The sequence below is a fragment of the Planococcus citri genome, chromosome 3 (assembly GCF_950023065.1).
Source record: "Planococcus citri chromosome 3, ihPlaCitr1.1, whole genome shotgun sequence".
Classification (NCBI taxonomy): domain Eukaryota; kingdom Metazoa; phylum Arthropoda; class Insecta; order Hemiptera; family Pseudococcidae; genus Planococcus; species Planococcus citri.
In genome coordinates, this window is record NC_088679.1 from 4297992 (window position 1) to 4321741 (window position 23750).

Sequence of the window (23750 nt, forward strand, 5' to 3'; positions counted from 1 at the left end):
AGTGCAGCGTGAATTTCGGATTTCCAACTTAATTTGATGATGTTTTGTGGAAATATTCAAGTTTCAAAAATCTGCTTGAGGCTTCAAAACTTCTAAAAAATTACTTGATACCGTTTTCAATCAAATTGGCAAGTCGAAAATGGGGTTTATGCCAAATTTCTGCTTTTTCTAGGTCAATTTGGTAAAATTTTAGTTTTTTTTCTCATTTTTGGTTTGAATTTGATTTTTAAAAATTCACCTTAAATCGAATAATGCATTTTATAGCACTTGAATTTTTGACTGGTGATGAATTTTTGTATGTTATTTCGATCTAGCTCTGTCCAGTTGAAAAATTTCGTGCGAAACCTATGCTGAAAAGCAAAATCTGCAATTTTGGCTGACCTGTCGATCATAAAAATAATATATCCAATATATTTCATAGTCCAAATCTTCCAAAAAACAAAATGTCCCGAAGTCTCAATATGTGCGATTGGGCAACTACTGCGCATCTGGGAATATTTTTTATAGATTCGAGCGCCACTATAATCGAGACGACTGTAAAAATTGTTTTTTCCGAGATTGAATCAGTTTTTTGAGGAATTTTGTATCCCTAAGACGACGACCCTTGATTTTCTGTCCAAACAGCTAAATTTTTTTGAGCTCTGCTTTTTTTTAATAAAAAAAAGAGCGGAATCGAATTTTTTCCACTGTAGAATATTTTCAATTCCAACATATGTATTACCTATATGACGGTAAAGTGAGACTTTCCTGTGCACAGAGCGAGATCTACGTGAAGTTAACGAACCTATTTACATACAAAGACCCGGGTTTATTTCCGATCAGAATCCCGCTCTGATCATGATTTTATCGGGTCAACTCCGGTATCCTCCAGGTTCAAACAGTTGTAATCTGATCAAAACTCTGATCTGATTGGATCCAAATGGATCCAGAGAATTTTATAATTTGGTGTCTCGTGGGACAATCATAACTATAGTAATAGTCATGTATTTTTCACCTACTTTTGATTGCTACAGTATTAGTAAGTTTTCTCATTTTCTGTTTTATTATATAAGTAGATTCTTCGGTAAAAGATATCTTCAAAAGTACAAGTCATCAAATTAGCAATACTCGGAAAAAAATTTAGCACCTAGATTGTTCTGGTAAGTTTTCTCATTTGTGATTTATTTTTTCGGCCTTATCTGATTAAACTCGTCGATAAATGGTATCCTCAAATAATAAAAAGAATGGAATTGAGCATCAAAAGTCGTAGGATCAATAGTTAACAAATCTCTTATCCATAGACTTGATTGCTTCGGTAAGTTTTTTTCTCGTGATCTTCGGAATTTTAAAAATCGAGAGTACGAAAAAACGTTGTAGGACTTGGGGTAGATAATTTTTCAGAATTTCTCGTCATAGACACCATGGAGAAGTAATTATTTCTCAACAGTTTTGGCGAATTTTTGGTGCTCTATAAAAGGTGGGAACGCTGATTTTTACCACATTTCCAAAAAGTGCTTCTATGCACCCCCAAACAGGCAAAACTTCAAAATTTTCATCATAGATTTTAAGATAATCTCGCTTAAAATTTACGATTATCGTGTTTTCTTCAAAACTTTGTGTCGTGTGAGGGTATTTTACCAACCTTGATCGTATTATTAATTGATCGTCTACTGACTTTCTGATTCACTCAAGAGAATAATATCCGACGTAAAAAGTGGCAGGAGATCTGTCAAGATGAAAAATTCCATAACCATATCAGCTATTACCTGATTGCAAGAGTGTTCTCTGCTTTTTGCTACGATACTTATTACCTACTCGCTTTTGATTTCATTTTTAATCCTTGAATTTCGCTCATCTTTATTAGAAAAGCACACATTCTAAGAAACATTTTAAAGCAAGCTTGCCAAAAAAAAGTGATAACAAAATGGTGGCCATTTTAATTTACAGGTGGGCCGAAATCGCAGAGTTTACTATCCAACATATAGTTCTCGCACGAAATTTTTCGAACTAGACAAAGTTAGATTGAAAGAGCATGCAAAAATGTATTTTTCCAATTTTTGGAGCATTTTTGAAAATACAATTCAAGCCAAAATGAGAAAAAAAATCAAAATCCCAAGTTGACCTAGAAAGCTGAAATTTGCATATATTTACCTTATTTTCGACCTGCCAAATCGATTAGAAACGATTTCGAGGCGTTTTGAGCAGTTGTAGAGCCTTCAGCAGATTTTTCAATGCTCGAAATTTTCATTAGGTAAATTTTAGGTCAAACAAAGCTGGAAATCCAAAATTTACAACACGCCATACAGTCGACTGCAGATAGATTTCGAGTCATTTCGGAGCCTACATCGACTTTTCGGAAATTACTGGAGCCTCCAGTACAGTTTTGAAACTTAAAATTTTATCAAATAGAGTTCACCTTTTTATGTACTCGTACATCAAACGGTCTTCACATTTTTAAACAAGTATTTTCGGCTTTCCAGCTCCATTTGATGAAATTTTGTGGGAATTTCTTTCAAATTTCAAAAATCAGCTCGAAGCCTGAAGTGGTGAAAGTGTACTCGTATCACTAAGTCCTTTTGATATGTAAGTAATTTTGATTTTTTTTAAAAATTGTTTTAGGTAATTTTTACTTTTTCGTTTCGTATATAGTTTTTATACTTATTCCTCGTATTGCCAACGATTTTGGCTGCTTTGTAAAGCTCCAAAAAATTTTAGCTAGGTACTTTTACAAAAACGGAAAATTATAAGCTCTGCAAGGTTTTAAATTTTCCTAAAGGGTTCAAAAACTGCATTAGGCCTAAACTGAAAAAAATTGAATGAACAGTTTTAAACAGAGAAAATTTTACACCTGGTCACATTTTCAACTCCGATAAAAAAATACCGGAGAGATTCAGCGGAGACCTTTATTTGTAGTTAAATGTATATCAGAAAAAAATTCCGCTAAAGAGGGGCTCCTGGAGAGAAGATGGGTCCTCAAAAAGATACATTTTCAAAAATGTTTGGTTTCATTGATCGATTTTCTACCCAACCTATTTAACATTTCGAAATTCGCCAAATTGCTCATTTTTGAAAAATTTGTTTTTTTTTCTCATTTTTGGCTGAAACTTGATAATTTAACAAAAATCAAAAAATGCACTTTAAAGCACTTGAAATTTTGGCTGCTCATAAATTTTTTCATGATTTTTCGATCTAGCTTCGTCTAACTTCGAAAAATTTCGTGCGAGTCCTATGTTGAAACGCAAAATCTGCGATTTCGAATGACCTGTCAATCAGAATAGCCGCCATTTTGTTAGCAGGGTAAACTTTGTTTTGGCAAGTTTGCTTCAAAATGTTTCTTAGTATGTCCCTCTTAAAGAAAAAAAGCTGCCTCGGAAGATGGAGGAGAGGGGGGGGGTGTAATTACTCTACAAATTCCACATATAACTATAGATAGAAAAATATTCGAAAAACACTCACCGTTGCAATACTAGTATTACTGGTCCTATGATGAGACGACGTTCGATTACCACCAGCGGTAGTTGAAATGGCTGGCGAAGATTCGTACGACGTAGCCAACCTAGACTCCGGAGGCCCGTCACCATTCTTGACACTGATCTCCAAATAGCAATGATTAGTCTCAAGATGGGACTGAGCTCTCCTCTCCTCGAGTACGATTCGTCGAGCAGCGCAGAAAATCTTGTAATACACGATGATCATGACAGTGAGGGGGATATAAAACGATCCCAAAGTGGCGTAAATCTGGTATCCGAAATTCTGGCAAACGACGCAGTGGGGCACACCTTCGATGACTTCGTGCTCGTTACCGATAATAAGCAAGGGCGGCAGACTAATACAAGCCGCCCCCAGCCACACCAGGGACACGCACAAAATCATACGTTTAGGGGTCCGTTTGACGCCGTATTCGAGCGGTTTGGTAATCGCGTAGTATCTGTCGACACTGATCATGCACAGGTTTAGGATGGACGCGGCACACGACAGCACATCGAACGATACCCACAAATCGCACATAAAATTACCGAAACTCCACCTGCCGAGGATTTCGTATAGTAAGGCCATCGGCATCACTAAGATGGCCACGCACAGATCGGATACGGCTAACGAGACGAGCAGATAGTTACAGGGTCTGCGTAGTTTGCGGACGAGGAATACAGCCAAGCATACCAGGATGTTGCCGACGATTGTGATGACGATGACCAGCGATAGTATGAGGCCGGTTACAACCGCTTCGACGGTCGTGTATTGCGACTTGTAGCCGAATATGGTGCTGCGTGAGAAATTCGTACCGTTCGACGGCGCTGTATCGGTGAAATCGGTCACAGAGTCTGTAATTGAATCGCTACGATGATATAGGTTGCTCTCATTTGTCATAAAAATACTGTAGTTGTTGTTGTAAGCCTCCATACGAGAATTAAGAGCCCTTTTGCAGGATGTAATTTTCTTTCGCAAAGGCGCCCTACATTTATCGGCCTTTATCGCGGCTATGTCTTCTTCGCGTACTTTCCCAATCACGGCGAATTTCTATCTTTCACACTCGCGAATACGGTGTCGATTTCATCGAATTCGTCGTACTATTACTATTCGATATTATCTCCAACTTGTCGAGATATTGTGATGATCCATCTTCGAAAAGTGGCCATTGTCTTAGCTCAGGCTCAGCCATACAATGAAGCTGTTGCTGCTGACGGAGCTGCGGCCGTTGACGTTGCTGAGTCTGCGTCTGCGTCGTCGTCGTGATCCTCAATCTCGCCGGATTCTCGATAAACCAGTCGTACATACTAGAATTTATTTTCGAATTGAGTAGTAACGCGAAAACACCAAAAAAGTGGGTATCTCTTCGAACAAGAACGCACAAAAAAACGCGACGAGATAGCGAAACGACTATTAACGAATCTCATCTTCTGAATCCGGCAGATTTTTCAGATAATCGAATCATAATTCACGTTCTTCTGCAATCAAACCAGCGCCTACCCTCGAACCCAGATGAAGTCAAATTCGTAAAGTGAAATTTCATCGTTGTTAGAGCATTGTTGAGACAGCTTGAAATTGACTCAGGAGTGAAGTAAATAGGCTTATTTTTGAGACTCAGCAAAATCACGTCAATTTTTGATCGAACCAAAGCTTAAAATTTTATTCTCTCGGTAGCTTTGTTCTTTGGTTGTTGGTTAGTTGATGAAATATTCGACAACTCGTCAGAAGCATCATTGCTCGAATGGTTGGAAATTTATGAAGCTTTTCAAAGTAAGGTTGTACTTGTCATCGTTGTCACACCTGGTAAAAAAGAAAAAAAAATACAAATTTTAGATTAGATAAGCTCTAATCAATCACCCATTTATGATTTAAAAGGAACATATGGGTACCTATTAGATATTAATTTAAAGGAAGCGAGAGAATTTCATAGAATTGATGAAACAGCACAAATGCTAACTCATTCAACTCGTATGGCTCATTTCAAATCAGAACTGAGAATATCAAGGGCTAATCAACAGTCCAGACGAAGCAAACAACCTACACTAAATATTCAAAAATGGGTAGGTACCTATATGTATGTACCAACATACACTGAGAAAAAAGAGTAGTACTTTCTACCACAATTTGTAGGTGTTGACCTATGCCACAAAATGTAGCAAAAATTCAAAATCGTAGGATTGATACCTAGATGAAATGTAATTTCAATCATAGTAACAAAAATCATAGCGTATACGCCCATTATTTTTTTAAATTAAGTTGAAAAAATTAAAATGGTCGTATTTTAATGATTATGATATGTGTAGGTAATAGTGATATAATTTGTGGTTACTCAAAAGTAAGTAGGTACCTACTACAGTTATGGTACTTGCATTTAAAAGGAAGTACTATAGTTGTAGTACTTGAACTATGAAGTACTAAGAGTTGTAGTGCTCCAACTACTACACTCTTATAGTAAGTACCTACTTTGTAATACATTCTCCAACTGAAGGTAAATTACCACATTAATGTAGTACATTGCACTACGGTTTTTCTCACAGCGTATGACCATTTATGTACTTTCAAACATTTCTAAATAAAAGTAAGTAATACGATACAATTTGTACCTATTGCATATTTCAATTGACCGAAAAGGACAAAAATTGAACATTTTCGTTAAGTTATAGTCAAGTCATGCTCCTACTTAGATAACTGTGTGTTTACCCAATGGTAATTTAAAATTAGGTAATCATGTGAACAATTAGATCTAGGTAAGAAGGTAAAAGGTAGTTTGAATGTAAACAAATTTGCAGAATGGGTAGATTTGAGTATACAGGGAAACTAGTTCCTCTTTCAATTTTCATAATTTTGTCAAAAATTTGCCGGTTTTAATGATGAGATTACCACTAACCAAATTCAGAAGAGACCTTCATTTCAGTTGAAAGTTGATCAGAAAATTTTTTTAGCTCCAGAGATGTCCTTAGAGGGTCACCAGGAACTCAAAGAGGGAATTTTTGAAAAATTTTGAATTTTTCGCTCCTGTTGCTACCCAACCTGTATTGGGAAAAATAGCCCAGTCCCAAATGAAAGTATGTATTAGAGCTGAAAATGGTTACGCTACCCGCTAACCAGTATCTGGTTAAAATACTGGCTAAACCCGCTAGTGGCTGTATGGGGTTGATTCGGATATAGATAGTAGCATATAGCGAGTTCAACCCGAATGTTTTCACACATGGTCTGCGCACGCACCCCAGAATTGGATAATGCGTAAGTGGGGGGAGTTACAATTCGGCACTTGTCCTTCGCATGTGTGATTGACGTTTGACATGATTGATGACAATGATGATGTCATGCGGGGACACCCGCTACGCATTCAATGCGCTACTACGAGTACCCAATGTGCAAAAACGTTGACACAATGTGTCTGCTGTGTCCGCGGATTTATGGCTGTTTGTGTCTGTTTTTTTCCGGTTTTTCAGACACAATGTGTCTGTTTTTTGCATATCTCCTATTACAAATGTGTAGGCAATTCTCACAATCAATAGCCCAACAAAAGAAAAAAAGATTCTTTGTGTGGAACTACCAACAATAACAATAAGACGAATTCCATCCTAAAACCTAACCTGTACTGTAAACTGTTTAGGGTAGTTGCACAGATATGTATAGTGACAGAACCAGTTTCCTCTCTACTTTCTCTTGGATGTTTAGTTTGGTTGCTGATGGTCTCCTCCTACCCCGCATAAAGGGATGTTTCAAAACTTCATTTACAGGAGTACACCACTAGTGAAGGTTTAGAAATAGGTATTAAATTATGCATATTGGCCTATTGAGCCTCCTTAAGGAGATAATTTTTTTAGATCAATTTTGAAGTAATTTATCCCTCAAAAATATGCATCTGTAGGAAATAATTTTTCAAATTTTTTGAGGTGTGTTAAGCAGTGTGTGATACTTTCAAATGGGTGAAATAATTTTTAAATAAGAAATCGTGTTATTTGAGGAACATTTCCAGCAAAACTGTAGGTAGGTCTAGGTAGCTCATTTCTTTTCATACTAACACTACCTATAAATATTATTTTTCTATCCCAAAGTAAGTACTTAATAGGCCTAGGTATATTTTGTAATCTATGAAAAATGAGTAAAGTACATTTTTTTTCCAAAAGTGCTTCACATTTAAAAAAATGATTGCATATCTATGCAGATATCCAAACAAATAGTAATAAAAAAATACAAATCATTAAGGGTTTGTGGGAATCAAATTTTTGGGAGTTTTTTTTTCGAGTCAAAAAATAATGTTTTCCAAATTTTTGTAATTAACTTTTTAATGGAGAGCCTAAATTAAATTGTTAACCAAGTCTGAAAAAAATGTAAAAAATGGGTGACACTAGGTATTACTTAAAAATTGAAGTTGCAAACATTCAAACAACCCCCACAAAAAATATGATGGAGCTTTGAAATTTGCGTTATCTGTACCTAATGGCTAATATGTACTTACCTACATATCAGACTCCTAAAAGCTATTTCATTTTACTGTGATAACGAAAACGATGTGCAACTCAACATACATTTGAGATAAGCAACCATTCCATCAGCAGGCGGTCACATTGTGAACGTTTTACCGGTTTTACAGTCACATAGTGTCTGGTTTTCACTACACAATGCGTATTGTTTTGAAAACAGACACAACATGTCCGTTTTACTGGATTTGTGTACTGTTGTGTCCGATTTTTACAGACACGCTTGCACATCGGGTAGTTATAATTATCATGAACCGGTGCGACATTTTTTTAACTCGCTACCCGCTACTAGCGAGAAGCAAGAATTTACAATACGGGTACAGTAGTTACCTGCTGTCAGCGAGTACCGTTTTCAGCTCTAGTATGTATGTATGTATTTCAGATTCTATGTCAATTTATGTTGATGTTATCAGAATTAAATATGTACCACTTTTATAATTTTACTGAGCGGTTAAAAATTTGCAAATCGCTCATTTTTGAATGAATTTAGGTTTTGAAACTTTTTCCTAGCAAATGTTCCGCATTAATTTAGCCAAAATATTGAAAGATATCATCTCTGAAATTGGAGAAATATTTTGGAACGCAGGTGGTGCCAATTTTTTGGTCATAACTGCCAATTTCAAAAAATCAAGAAAAATAGCCAAAAACTTACAATTTTCTTTTCATTTTTTTTTCAATTGGCAGTAATGACCAAAAATTGGCACCATTGAGTTTCAAAATATTTCCCCGATTTCAGGAATGATATCTTTTAATATTTTAGCTAAATTCATGCAAATACTTTTGCGAAGAAAAAATTTTAAAACACGAATTTATCCAAAAATAAGCGATTTTCAAATTTTTAATCGCTCAATAGAACTCAAAAGTCGTCTTGGATTTTGAGGGAAGTATCATAGATCAACGCAGAATCTCAAATGCTTATTTCATCAGGAGGTGGCTTCTTGGAGGATGGTATATCTGGTAAAATCTTGAAAAAACTCGCTCCCAGTTTAGTGGGGCCCTGCTTGAATTGCTCAATAAGTCATTTGAGGAGTGGGTTTACCCTATGCACTTGAAAGACGCTGTTGTTGTTCCAATTTTCAAGGGGGGGGGGTGATAATAGGGAGGTTACCTCTTACCATCCAGTGTCAATGCTGCCCTCAATTGGAAAGGTTTTTGAGTCAGTTGTAAAAGAATGTATGCTTGATTTTCTTTTGGACTGTGGTTTCTTTTCTGATCTACAGTTTAAATTCCTCCCAGGCAGGAGCACTGAGAAGGCTCTTATTCACCATGTTACCCTAGTTGTGCAAGAGATGGAGGCTAACAAAATAGTGGCAGTTGTGTATATATGTAGATGTGGCTGAAGCATTTACTCGTAATATGTACAATTGAACAAAATTTACTCATTGATGATTTGCAGAATTTATTGTAAGTTGGTTTCACTCTTACCTAAGTGGTAGGACACAACGTGTTCGAATTTGGGGATGTTCTGAGTGCTGTGGCTAAGGTTTTACCAGGGGTGCCTCAAGGGAGCCTCTTGGGGCCTCTTCTTTTTCTAATTTATATCAATGGATCACTTAAGCTTTCCTTGAGAGGTGTCCTGAGTGCTTTTACTGATGATACAGTTTTATTTATCTCCACCAAGACTGTAGATGAACTTGTTTGTCTGCTTAATAAAGATTTGAAGACAATCGCAGGGTGGTTTGATAGCAGGGAACTCAAAATAAACTCTTCAAAGTCCGAATTGCTTGTTTTTGGTTTTCAAGATCAGCATGTTCAGGACTTCGAGTGGCCAGGTGTATTTGGTTGTAATGGGTCATGTGACTGTGCTCTTTTGGTACAGGTCATGGAACATAAGTATTTGGGAGTTTATATAGATGCGATTTTATCTTGGAGGGTACATTGCATCAACCTGAGAGATAAGCTTTGCAAAATTGTTCACTTATTGAAATACCTCTCTGGGATGGTGTCTCAGGTTCATTTGCGGAGGTTCTACATGGCAGACTTTGAGGGGGCATCAAGGTATTGTGTCATAATGTAGGGAGGGGCAGCTTAATGCTGGATCTGGCCTATACTGGTGCTGAAAAAACGAGCTGTCAAAGGGTGGTGGCTGGAGAGCGTTGGGACACCCCATCTTTGCCCATGTTCCAGTCACTTGGCCTGCTCAATATTCATAAGTTATATTTGTGTAACACGCTCATTTTTTTCAAGCAGTACAAATATGCATTTGGTTTTGTAGTGGGAGAGACCAGCACCAGAACGGCGGCATCAGGAGTTGCCTTGTTGCCAAATTGGCCAAGGTCAACTTCCAGGCATCAATTTTGTTTTCATTCTGCTCACATGTACATATACACATCTCTCAGTAAGGTCCAATTTTGATTACAAGGGCCCTAAATGTGAAAAATAAGGTATAAAAATCAACCTTTTTCTTTTTGGATGTTAAAATGGATTTTCCTTCAAATCACATTCTAACCTTGAACCTAAACTTTGATCCAATGTAATTCCATAGGAAGAAGATATGTCCCAAAAATCAATTTTTGGAATTTTTGAGCCTCTTGCCAGAAACGCTTGAAAATCCGAAGTAAGTACAACCATAACATATTTTGTAACATTCTCACCCAAGCGAGGATGTGAGTCGTGAGGTTGCCATTTTCAGAGAGACGGATTGCACTTAGAGCACGAAAATCCAAAAGGTTTCTTATAGGTGTTTATGGGCCGCGGAATATCCAAAGTAAGTAATATCTGTTACAGATAGACGCAGAATCTCAAATACCTATTTTCATTCTGAACTGGGTCATTTCCCTCAAAACAGGTTAGGTTGCGACAGGAGCGAAAAAACCATGAAGCCAACAAAATCTCTGAGTAATTTCTATCTCAAAATTAAGGTCTCATCTGCTGAATTTCATCAAAATCCGCAGACATTATTTTTTGGACAATCTACCCTAATGAATATTAATTGACAATTGAATAATTAAATAATGAAATAAATAAAAATACTGAATAAATTGACAAAATTTGAACCATTTCGCCTCAATTGCAGAGTGAAAATTTTTTTCAATTTGAAAGCGTTTTTTTTCTTTTTGTTAAAATGATTTTTCCTTAAAATCGCATTGTAACTTGAAATCTCAACTTTGATCCAATTTAATTCCATAGGGAAGAAATACTCGTACGTCCCAAAATCAATTCTTGGATTTTTGAGCCTCTCACCAAAAATGATTGAAAACCCACTTACCCACCCAGGCGAAGAGGTGAGTCGTGAGATTGCCACAACACCACACGTGCTCAACAAACACATCAGTTCAATTATAACATAATATGATAACACTAAAGGCCTTCTTATAATGACCATAGAAAAGCACATAAAAAAATGTTGTCTACAGTTAAGCCTGAACTTTTAAATATAGGTTAGGAAGTGAGTCTTATATTTTTCATTAGGTACTTATTTTAACCACTAAGTAGGTACATATGGAACGTGGATTAATAGATATGTGAATAAATTTTGCAAGAGTGGCCGCCATTTCCAATAAAATGACAATGAGATCTGTAAACCTTGAAAATATAGCAAAAGACACTCGAGGTTTGTCTTTCAACACCTGCATTGAGAAGTAAGATTTAAAATGCAGGTAGATTCATAAGAGAATATATGAACTTAGAGAAGATTCGATCAAAAAATATCAATACATTTTTTATTGCACCTAATAGTGAGGGATGAGAAGATAATGAAGCCGTGTGGGGATGTGGTTCAACAACATGACAAAATACTATGGAATGAAACATTTCCCAATCAGTGGGGTTCAAAGCTGGGAAGAATGGGCCCAATTGAAAGAACCCTTCGCTCTAGAGCTGGGCCAGCGTTGACAGTAACAACAACAAAATGAAAACTGTACCTAAATTTGTTCTTACCCTTCAATTCGTAATTTCTCATGAAGCAAGGTAAACAAAATTTATTTATTCCATTTGGTCATATTTATTTTTCGGCTTGATTTAAAACACCGAAAGCGCTCGAATTTTTGATGGCAAATGTGAAATTTGAAGTAATCTGAAAATAAGAGCAAATATCCCATTTTAGGATGTTTCAAAAATGTGCTCTGCTGTTCCCGCATGCTTCAGAAAGTCCATAACAATAACACACTACGATTACATTCAATTTCTTAAATAATTTAATAGGTAAGTTTTTCATTTTAAATTGATGAATCCAAAATTGGATGCGATGCTGGAACGCTGAGAATTTCCAACTTCTCAGAAATTTGGCATCGATATTCGTACTTGAATCTTTCAAAAACCTAATAGTCCAGTCAATAAAGAGTTTGACCCAAACAAAATTGCGACAAAAGATTTTTTTGCTTTAAAAGGTCTAGGATGATGTCCTAAACAACATATCCGGAGCCGCCCCCGATCCACCTGGTGCGTTCCCCCCACAGTGGATTTTAGCCCCCCAAAACACGTTTTTCGCCATTTTCTCCCCCGCATTGCATTTTAGCGAAAAATGTGTGGATAGATTAAAAATCCACGTCAAATTTCCGATCTAATTATGTATCAACTTCCCTTGTTGGTACAAGGGGGGTGGGACTACAACCATTTAAAGAAGGGGGTTTTCTGAAAAATGCGCAAAGGCAATAGCCGCCTAAGAGGGGTGAAATGGTCTCCGAGAGCGTTTAGATTGATATTATCATGGAAGGTGGGTACCATTGAGAAACTTCCGCGTGGAAAATTTCAGATCCACTGCCCCTCCCCTTTTTGGGGAACCCCCCTTTTCTAAAATTTCAAAACCATTTTTCTCAGCCCCATGTGGACCGATTTTGAAATTTTTTTAGTATGTTGTACACATCCTTTGGAGGTACACCCACAAAAATTTTCAGCCTCCTCCCCTCATATTTACCCCTCAAAATGGCGTTTCAAACTTATTTTATGCTTTTTAACAATAGTCAAATTTGAAGGGGCTAAGTGCTCTGGAGAGGTCTAGATGAGGGTAGGAAAAAAGCTGACGTCATATTCGTGCTCAGCGGTATCGAATCATAAGAAAACGACACCCTATTTATTGATACTCAGTTATTTTCCGCAAAATTCCCATTTTACCTCAACCCTCCTTACGACACATTTTTACATCATTTTGAGGGGCAAATATGAGGGGAGGAGGCTGAAAATTTTTGTGGGTGTACCTCCAAAGGATGTGTACAACATACTAAAAAATTTTCAAAATCGGTCCACATGGGGCTGAGAAAAATGGTTTTGAAATTTTAGAAAAGGGGGGTTCCCCAAAAAGGGGAGGGGCAGTGGATCTGAAATTTTCCACGCGGAAGTTTCTCAATGGTACCCACCTTCCATGATAATATCAATCTAAACGCTCTCGGAGACCATTTCACCCCTCTTAGGCGGCTATTGCCTTTGCGCATTTTTCAGAAAACCCCCTTCTTTAAATGGTTGTAGTCCCACCCCCCTTGTACCAACAAGGGAAGTTGATACATCATTAGATCGGAAATTTGACGTAGATTTTTAATCTATCCACACATTTTTCGCTAAATAATGCAATGCGGGGGGAGAAAATGGCGAAAAACGTGTTTTGGGGGGCTAAAATCCACTGTGGGGGGAACGCACCAGGTGGATCGGGGGCGGCTCCGGATATGTTGTTTAGGACATCATCCTAGACCTTTTAAAGCAAAAAAATCTTTTGTCGCAATTTTGTTTGGGTTTACCTCCAAAAAGTGCTTTATTTACTGGACTATAATGAACCACAATACATGTCATACGATTTTTCAATTTTTCAGGAAATTTGTGGACCAATGAGGGGGAGAGGTTGGAGAAATGAGTGGATATTCGTATTCAGCCCTTGGGAAAACATATGAAACGATACCTTATACTACTTATACCACACAATATTTGATATTTTTCAAATCTTCATCGAAATTTTGGGGTCTTACGAGCACCCTCCCTCTACCATGGTTTTCTCCCTGATGGTTTTTACGAAAAGTTCACTGTTGTAAAAAAAAATATGGTATACCTAAATGTTTGGTTCCTGAATTTTTTTTCAGATTTTCAAATAACACCTCCAAAATTTGGCAAAGTTTTTGAGTTTTTCAAAACAAAAAAAAACTTAGCTCTGAACTTTCGAAATTTTTTGAAACGACTCTCAAGTACTTTTCAAACTCCGGAAACAGATTTTTGCCAAGTTGTAGTAAAACTAAACTTCAAATTTGGGCATTACCTCTATGACGAGAAATTTCAAATTTTGAAAAAAAAATACCTCACCTGTTTCAAGGTAGATTGGAGAGTCAATGATGGCGATTTTTCTTTCTTTCCCAATTTGAGAAACCTACAAACAGAAATGTTTATCAAAATTGGAAAACCCAAACCCAAAACCAAGCTGATTTGACATTGAATAACTCCCTATAGCTATTCACAAAAGGTGCTTTGAAAATCATTCTCGAAAGTTACAAACATCGTCAAAAACTTTTACGTCATTTCAACGCACCATATAGAAAAAATTCCAACCTGACCTATCTTTATACTTCCCACTTGTACTTCGTCCTTGTCTCTTTCTTTACATCCATCGAGTCGCAGAAAATATATAAACTGACCACTCGGATATTTACGTATACTTATCGGCGTGTTATTCGCGAGTAAATTCTCTCAAAAGGCGGAAAATATTACGACCACGACGACGTATAGTAAAATTCCTGTTTTTCTCTATTGAAAAACACTGCTGAAAAAAAAAATTACAGACGTCGAAAATACCTCTTTTAAAAGCGGATCAACGCAACAAGCACGACCCCGCACAATCGACCGACAAAATATACACGATAAAAATCCAGCTCGAGGAGGTATTTCTGGCCTTTTTTCCATACACCATACACCGAGACCGACGAGCGCTTATCGAGAAAGAAAAAAGAAAACCAAAAGCCTCTTTGGATCGAGTAGTAGTGAAAAAAAATGGTCGGAAAAATGAAAATAATGCGTTTCTAATTTTATCTCGTGAAAAGTCTACCTAGTACCTGAAAGGTTTATGAAGCGTGGGAAAAAAATTTCCTTAGTGTTTTTGTTTCTTTCGGGCTATTTTTGCCGGATAAATGAACGTACTGTATAGTCGGTTGTCGGTTCAAATCTCTATAGAGAGCAGGGCGAAATTCGTCGAATGAAAAAATTCTTATCGTCATATTTTATTCCAAGACGAATAATAATTTTTCATGTAATCGACCTCTCTGAAATGCCACGCTGTGTGTATTAAGCCTGCCACTATACGTGTTAATAAATAATGGTGATGTGGGTAGTCCTAGTTGGTATTTCTTTCATGTCGAAAGTTCAAGTTGCCCTACAGCGCCAAGAATCAGATTTTGGTGCTTTTGTAGTGTTGTACTATATAATGCGAAGGATCATTTTTTATCAAAATTTGTTAATTATTTAGTCATTTTTTTTCCTCTCGAGGTTTTCTCTGTATAGGTGGACTGGATATAGACACACTTTGCTTACCTACTTACAATTTTACAAAAAATGCAAACAAAGAAATCCACGAATTTTGACTGCAATGAGATGGAGTGAATGTATACAAAAAACCACTAAATAAGTAGGTAGGTACCTAGACTTATAAGCAAGATATTTTCAAGTATATCATTGAAATTTTCGAATTCAATGAATACGAATAGCTTACTTACTGCTTATTTCATGGCCTCAATTACAACCTACTTTGGCTTAATACGGAGTTGATCCTACTCCTCACCAATTTTAGTGAATTTTTTCTTCAACTTCTCTCATTTCAGCAATGGGAAAACTTTCAGCATCAAAAACAGGTTCTATTGCATTCTCAAATTCAAGAAATAACGAAGGCATAGACAAAATTACATACTACAGGTAAGGAACTAATGCGATTTTTTCTTCGAAATGTAGCTCGAGCTGGGAGCCTCGGTAAGGTACCTTTAAAATTCAAATAAAAATCCAAAAATTTTGAAAACCATTATGGATGTTTCTCAAAATTTTTCTGCAAGTTTTTCAGTCCAGGAAATGAAGAAAACCTCTATCATTAGCCCTTCAATTAGCCTTGGGATGACAGGGTGAAGTTCGTGCTCCGGACAGCTGCAACTCGAAGAAAATATGTTTGCGACATTTTCAAAATAGTTGAGAGCTGCTTAAAAACTATAAACAAAAATATCAAAAGCTCAAAATTGAGCTTTCTTTGATCACTGAATTTTCAAAAGCCTGCCAAATTTTGAAGAAATCATTTTGAAAACCCGAAGAAAATCCAAGTAGCATTCATTTACAGCGTAGTTACAGCAATGAACTATTCGTGGTGGGGTTCACAGAATCGGATGGCAGGAGCAGGAAGGGGGAGGTATGACACCTCAAAATTTTTGTCAAAATGTAAGAAAATGTAAAATACCGAGTGGCATAAATCGTTTCCTATGTTTTCAAGAACACTTTATAGGTAAATTTGATCTTTTTTTTTAGTTTGATCTTCAGAAGCTTCCTCTAATTGGCTTATAAATTTCTTGAAAATCGAAAAAATCTTTTGAGAACCCTGAGTAAGATTATTATTATTAACCATTTTATTGGTTTTGTCCTTTCAAAATTTCCATTGGCTCCCAAAATTTCCTCAAAATTAAATAAACCGTGTGATATACCAAAATGACCTGACAGTTTTGTACTGAAAAAATCAAAGAAATCGATCAAGTACCTGCTCAAAGGAGAGTGAAAAAATCCTAGATTTTGAAAATCGGCTGAAAAATTACGAACGAATTTATCCTCCACCTTCTTTTTACTATGCACAATTGGTTCAAGCCTGTTTGTGCTAACCAGGCTCCTGATGTAAACTGGAATCGAGCCAACGAATTTTGGAGAAAAAACTTTCATCTGATAACCTCTGATAAAAATTTAAAAAATTGGAACCAGGACCTGAATTTGAAATTTGTATAAATACAAACACGTAGAAATGAGCAACGTTATACCTGTAACAAGGTGAATGTAATCAAATATCAGAAAAAGTAAGTAAACCAAGAATTTTTAACTAAGCATAATTGAAATTGACCTGAAAATTTTCGAAGAAAAAATTTTCATCTATTAATCTGTAATCAAAATTCAAAAAATTGGAAGTGAAACCCGAATTTGATATTTGTATGTATTTCCCTAGCCCTTAACATGTAACCGTTGAAAAATTTCAAGCCAAATCAGATATCTGAACCGTCAGAAAAATCATAGAAGCAAGAAACTATTTTTTAAAGATAGGAAACGCCATCCTCAGTAACATACATTAGAAATCTTCACCCTTAGAAGGTGAGCTTCACCCAAGAAATGGGTAAAAGAATAAATGATGATCCACATGTTATTTGTATCGAAAAATGCTCTTTTTTCACAGTAGTCAACGAAGCTGGCAACCATCGTCGCAAGAATTATTACTGAATATTGAGCTGAAAAAGGTTGACATTAGATTGGAAGTAAATTTTATTCATTTGTAATCAGAATTAAAAATCCTAGTAAGGTTAGCAAGCACTGCTAATTTCAAGTACAGGGAACACCATCCCCAATTACATATACCTATAGAAATTCCCACACCTAGATCGTAAGCATCGCTCAAGTGATGGGTAAAAGAATATCCCGCAAGCTGCGGGAAATTACTCGTATTTAGAAAATTATCACTATCACAATACAAGACCACCAGTTGAAAATTCACTACCTAATCGTTTAATTTACGTGAATTCGTGTTTTTAAAAAATATTCCCCCTCTCGCCCCAAAAAGGTACCATTTCTAAAACTTGGGGGGACATCTAGGAAAGCAGTGATGACCATTTTTTAAGTAATTATTGTCAATTTCAAAAAAACCTCCCGAATAAAAATGATGCGTTGTTGGCCAATTTTCTCGATTTTTTTGAAATTGGACATACTAATCAAAAAATTGGCACCCCTACGTTCTAAAATATTTCCCCAGTTTCAGGAATGATATTTTTCAATATTTTGGCTAAATTAATGGGAAACATTATTGAGAAGAAAATATTTTCAAAACACGAATTTACTCAAAAATCAGCTACCTACCTATTTATGTAGGTACTCACTCATTTTCAACCTTTTGGTAGAACCTTGAAAGCAGACATGGATTTTGATGGCAATGGCCCAGGTCGACTTTTTCCCAAAACATGTTAGATATGAGCTGAACCGAGAAAAGCACAATTTTTTGCGAAAATGTATCCTCGTTATGAGGACCAATTTCACCTGTGCAGGGGCACTTTCATGAGCTGACATTTTTTAAGAGTGATTTTCAACTGAGTATGGAGATGTTCACTAAATTTAGTTTAATTTCACTTTTAGACCTCCAATATAGCCACTTGAGAGGATAGGCGGATTCCGAAAATTAGCATTTCTCATTAATTTTATAGAACTTTTCCATCATTAAAAATTTCTTTTAGAAAGAGTAAACGCTGGATTTTTAATAAAAAGTTAAAAATACCACAATAAAAACTTCTTTCGCGGTCATTTTCAGCAATTTTTTGATATTATAACATTTCCACTCAAATAATCATACATAATTACTATCTAGGTTTCAAAAAAAAAAAATTCAAGCAAGAAAATTTACCTTCGATCGAACAATTTGATCGAAAAGATTGTGAAAAGTAATCGAGGTAGTCTAGCTCTCTATTCAAAATAAACATCTTCGCTAATTTTCGCCCAAATCGAGTCCATGGTTTTTTTCAATCCCCCCCCCCCCACCCTACTGTAAATTAAAGTAGAATTATCTATGGTCTGAAAACAGCTAGCTTTTGACTCATACAAATAAGTACCTACATTTTTAATCTTTCCTTTTTGAGTGTACAAAATCAACTAAACAAAAACAAACAGCTAAATATTATTAACTCGCATTCGCCACATTCCCGACCTGACAGATCAAAAAAATGAAAATAAGTAAAGAAAACTAATTATATTTGTATGTTCATAAGAAAACAAGCCGCCAGCTATTCGCTGATTGCAAGAGGGTTTTTGTCTCTTGTTAAAATTGTTTTTTTTCCACAGATTTGATTATACAGCCAAAAAGCAAGAAATTTACAGCATTGTGAGTATCATCATTGATGGAAAAAATAAAAAATAAGGTATTGTTAAAATAAATATTAAAAATATAATAGGCTACTATTAATCTGATTCCAAATTCTAAAATCTCTCAACATGTGGCAATGATAAATAGGTACTAATTAATCACTGATTGGTCTCTGCAAAATACTGTTCACTGATTGGCTACTAATTGAAACATTTGGTAGATGATTAAAATCAATTGCGATAGAGTTTCAGCTGCTCTGGCAGCAAAAACCCTAGTAAAGAAAACATATCAAGGTCCGCGACAATGACCATCCAATTCTGATGGTATTTCCCAAGGAGAAGGAAGAGTACACATTTACCAATACATATCAAATTTGGATGGAGCCACTATCAAAGATTTTGGTCAAGCTTTATGAATATTTTTAATCTTTCCTTTTTGAGTGTATAAAATCAACTAAACCAAAACAAATGAATTTCAGATAAATTAGACGCAAAAATATGATTAGAAACAAAATATTCAAATGAATTATTATTTGTAATTCACGACCACCCCCTCCCCCACCCATTTCTCTGTGGAAGCTGGTGAGTTGATTCCAACCTCGTTTTTTCAAGAGTAGGTACGAATTGATTCACACCTTCTTTTTACTAAGTACCTACAAATTGATTCACGCGTGTTTGTGTTAATCCAGGCTCCTGATGCAAACCAGAATTGACCCGGAAAATGTTGGAAAAAAACTTTTCACCTGATAACCTTAAACCAAAATTTAAAAAATTCAAACAAGAACCCAAATTTGAAATTTGTATGAATGCAAACTTGAGTTAGACTCGGAAGTTGGATCTAAGGTTATCTGAACATACCATGTCGCCATTAATCACATTACCGGTAATCTCCGTCGTCATGGCTAAGTATAAGTAAGTAAACCAGTAATTTTCAACCTTACGCATAATCAGAATTGAACCACACATTTTTGCAGAAAAAATTTTCATTCAAGTAATATCCTGTAACCAAGATTCAAGAATTTGGAATAATCTCCGTCGTCATGGCCAAGTATAAGTAAGTAAACCAGTAATTTTTAACCTTACGCATAATCAGAATTGACCAACACATTTTTGCAGAAAAAATTTTCATTCAAGTAATATCCTGTAACCAAGATTCAAGAATTTGGAACCTAAATCTGAATTTGAAATTTGTACACATTTCACCAGCCCTGAACTTGTAATCCTTGAAAATTCGTAGTTCTGTCACTAATCTCCGTTGTCATGGCCAAGTAACTATGAGTAAGTAAACTAGGAATTTTTAACCTTACACATATTCGGAATTGACCCAAAAAATTTTGGAGAAAAAATGTTCATTCAAGTAATAAACCTGTAACCAAATTTTAAAAATTGGAACCTAAACCCAAATTTGAAATTTGTACATATTATTTCACCAGCCCTTAACAATTGTAATCGTTGAAAATTGTCGGTTAATTAAGGTTCTTATTTTTTCATTAAAAAAAAAATCCCAGTGTATCGAGCTCAAACTGAAAAATGTTGCACCCTGTGCGAACTCACGCGGGAATCATCAATTTATACATAGGTACGCAGCTAAAGTCCCAAAAATAAAAAAAATCAGTGTGCGCTTCAATAATTTCCAAATATTTTGTAGTGAAGTATTTTAATCAGATCAGATGCTGCTTTTTGAGCTCAATAGCCAAGTCAAATCAGATATTTGAACCGTCAGAAAAATCATAGCATTGAGAAACTAGATTAGGAAACACCGCCTTCAGTAACATACTAGAAATCTTCAGACCCTTAGAAAGGTGAGCTTCACCCAAGAAATGGGTAAAAGAATGTGATGATCCATCATGTACAATGTGATATTGAAAAATGGTCTTTCACAGTAATCAACGAAGCTCGGACCGCAACTCAAAATATTGAATAGTACTGTATGAATAATACTTTGCTGAAGAAGGAGGTAAATTCACTTTATTTGTCATCTGAATTTAAACTCCTAGTCGCAAGCAGCTATTTTTCAAGTGTAAGCTCAATACTAGAAATCCCCATCCCCTAGATGGTAAGCTTCGCCCAAAAGATGATTAAAAAATATACCACAAGCTGCGAAAATTTATTTTAAAACCTGATAATTGACTTCAAACCTATTTTCGACAATTTCAACAAGTCAACCCACAACAGGGAAAATTCCAAGCGGACGCTTCGAATGTGTTAAATTGGCCATTAAGGTGTAATAGGTATAGTGAAATAAAAAAAAAAGTGTAAGAGGATTTTTAGCAAGATTCAGTGAAAACCTTGATTTTTAGTTTAAAACCATTGAAGAAAAAATTTCAGCTTTGAAAGGATGCCTAAAGGAGAGATATATGGACTCTTAAAGAGGGTGTATTTTCAATAAAATATGGCTGTTTCGCTCTAGTTCTTCTTAAACCTGTTCTGGGAGAAATGACTCAGTTTCAAAGAAACCGATTTGAGATTCTGGGTCGACCTAGGCCATTATCACTATCACAATCCAAGACCACTTCCAGGGTTCCACCGGGCGGTTGAAAATTTGCAAATCGTCCAATTTAGGAAAAATCGTTTTTTAAAAATATATTTTCTTCTCAAATATTTTGCATTAATTACGTCAAATTATCACAAAGTACTATTTCTGAAACTAGGGAAACATCTTGGAAAGCAATGATGACCATTTTTTTGGGGCTGAAGCGAGAAAACCACAATTTTTTCGAAAATTTCTCCTCATTATAAGGATCCATATCACCTCTGCAGGGACACTTCCAAAGCTACAAAATTTTTCTGAGTGATTTTCAGCTAAAAATGGCGATGTTCACCAAATTTAGTAAAAATTCAGCGACTTTTTTTTTACTATAGCTAAACCTCCATTAACCATACCAATTCCGCGGTCCAAATCCCATATGAAAACCTCGAAATACGTACTTAGTACACACTTAATAGTGTAAGTAATTACTTTACTCTAGCAATATGAAATATTTTTTTAATAAAAATTATATTTTTTTGTATCCACTTATCAGGAATAAGCAGTTATTTTTCAAGTGTGGGGAATACCACCCTCAATACTAGAGATCCCCACCCCTAGATGGTAAGCTTCGCCCAAGAGATGGGTAAAAGAATATTCCACAAGATGCGGAAATTTATTATTTTTAAAAACCTGATAATTGACTTCTGACCTATTTTCAACAATTTCAAGAAGTTAACCCACAACAGGGAAAATTCCAAACGGTCGCTTCGAATGTTTAAGCCAAACATGAGAAAAAAATCAAAACTTTACCTAATTGATTTAGAAGGATAAAATTTAAAATATATCCTCCATTTTATTCAGTTCTGGAGCCTCCAGCAGATTTTTGTAACTTGAAATTCCCACAAAATTCCATCAAAATCAGTTGGAAAGCTGAAGTTCATTCTGTAAACTAATTTCAATACGCTAGGGAGTCGACTGCAAGTAGATTTCAAGTCGTTTTGAAGCCTCCGGAGACTTTTTGGAAATTACTGGAGGCTCCAGCAGATATTTCAATGCTCGAAATTTCCATAAAAATTTACCAAACAAAGTTGAAAATCCAAAATTTACCCTGAACTCCAATTTTAATGGACTATCAAGTCGACTACAGGTTGGTTTAAGTCATTTTGGAGCCTCCCGCATCTTTTTGAAAATTTCTAGAGCCTCCAACAAATTTCAGAATTTAAAAATTTCATACAAAACAGTTGCAAAGCTAAAATTTACTCTGTAATCTAATTTCAATATGCTATGAAGTCGACTACTCGTAAATTTCAAGTCGTTTTGGAGCCTCCAGCGACTTTTTGAAAATTACCGGAGCCTCCAGTAGATTTCTCAATGCTCAAAATTTCCATCAGATTTTACCAAACAGAGACACGCCATTTTTGGCATTACTCTGAGGTGGATTGCAGGCAGTTTCAATCCGTTTTGGAGCCTCCAGCAGATTTTTAGAAACTTCTGTTTTTCAAAAAATGCCACAAAATCTATCCGAATCAACTTTCGGCTTTTCAACTCCATTTGATGAAAATTTGTAGAAATTGCAAGTTCCAAAAATTTACTGGAGGCTTCAGCAATTTCCAAAAACTCGCTGAAGGCTACAAAACGGCTTGAAATCTACTTGCAGTCGACTTCATAGCGTATTAAAATTAGTTTTCAGTATGAATTTCCGCTTTCCTACTTCATTTGATGAAATTTGGTGAGAATTGCAAGTTACAAAAATGTGCTGGAGGCTGCAGAACTGCTCGAAACGAGTTGAAATCGTTTCCAATCGATTTGGAAGGTCAAAAATAGAGTAAGTATATCCAAATTTCAGCTTTATAGCTCAATTTGGTAAAATTTTGATTTTTCTTTCTTATTTTTGGCCTAAATTTGATTTTCAAAAATTTACCAAAAATTGAAAAATATATTTCAACTAAATTAGTCACGCTTATAGGAAATTTGGCGTAGAATAATTTTAGTTCAATCACTTTTTCCCCCGACCATTTATTTCGGCGATATAGCCAAAAAATCGAATATTGACAAAGGTTAATGACCTTTTGCGGAAGTTGCAGACAAGTTGCGGAGTGCAACTTTGGTCAAAACATTTTCGAGCCCATTGTGAATCGAATTCACGTTTTAAATTGTCGATTTTCATTTTTTAAAACAATTTTCATGAAATTTACATCTTTACCCCCTCCTTAGTAAGGGTGAAATCGTCATTTTGAGAAAAGCTGAACTGGTCATGCTGATAGGAAATTTTGCGTAGAACAATTTTTGTTCGAAAATTTTCCCTCTCGGACCCTTAATTTCTGCGATACAGCCGAAAAACCTGTATCGGCAAAGGTTAA

General features: G+C 35.7%; 1 protein-coding gene across 2 annotated transcripts in view; it reads right to left on the reverse strand.

The window, feature by feature from the left end:
- Nucleotides 1-23750, reverse strand: part of LOC135840888 (5-hydroxytryptamine receptor 1-like) — a 919288-nt gene that overhangs the window by 853901 nt on the left and 41637 nt on the right. For both annotated transcript variants that reach the window (XR_010557794.1, XM_065357633.1), the window contains exon 2: nucleotides 3436-5247. Coding sequence is in view for 1 of the 2 variants with exons in the window: in XM_065357633.1 (XP_065213705.1) it covers nucleotides 3436-4380 (945 nt within the window). In the remaining variant the exon portion in view is untranslated. The remainder of the gene's footprint in view (nucleotides 1-3435; nucleotides 5248-23750) is intronic.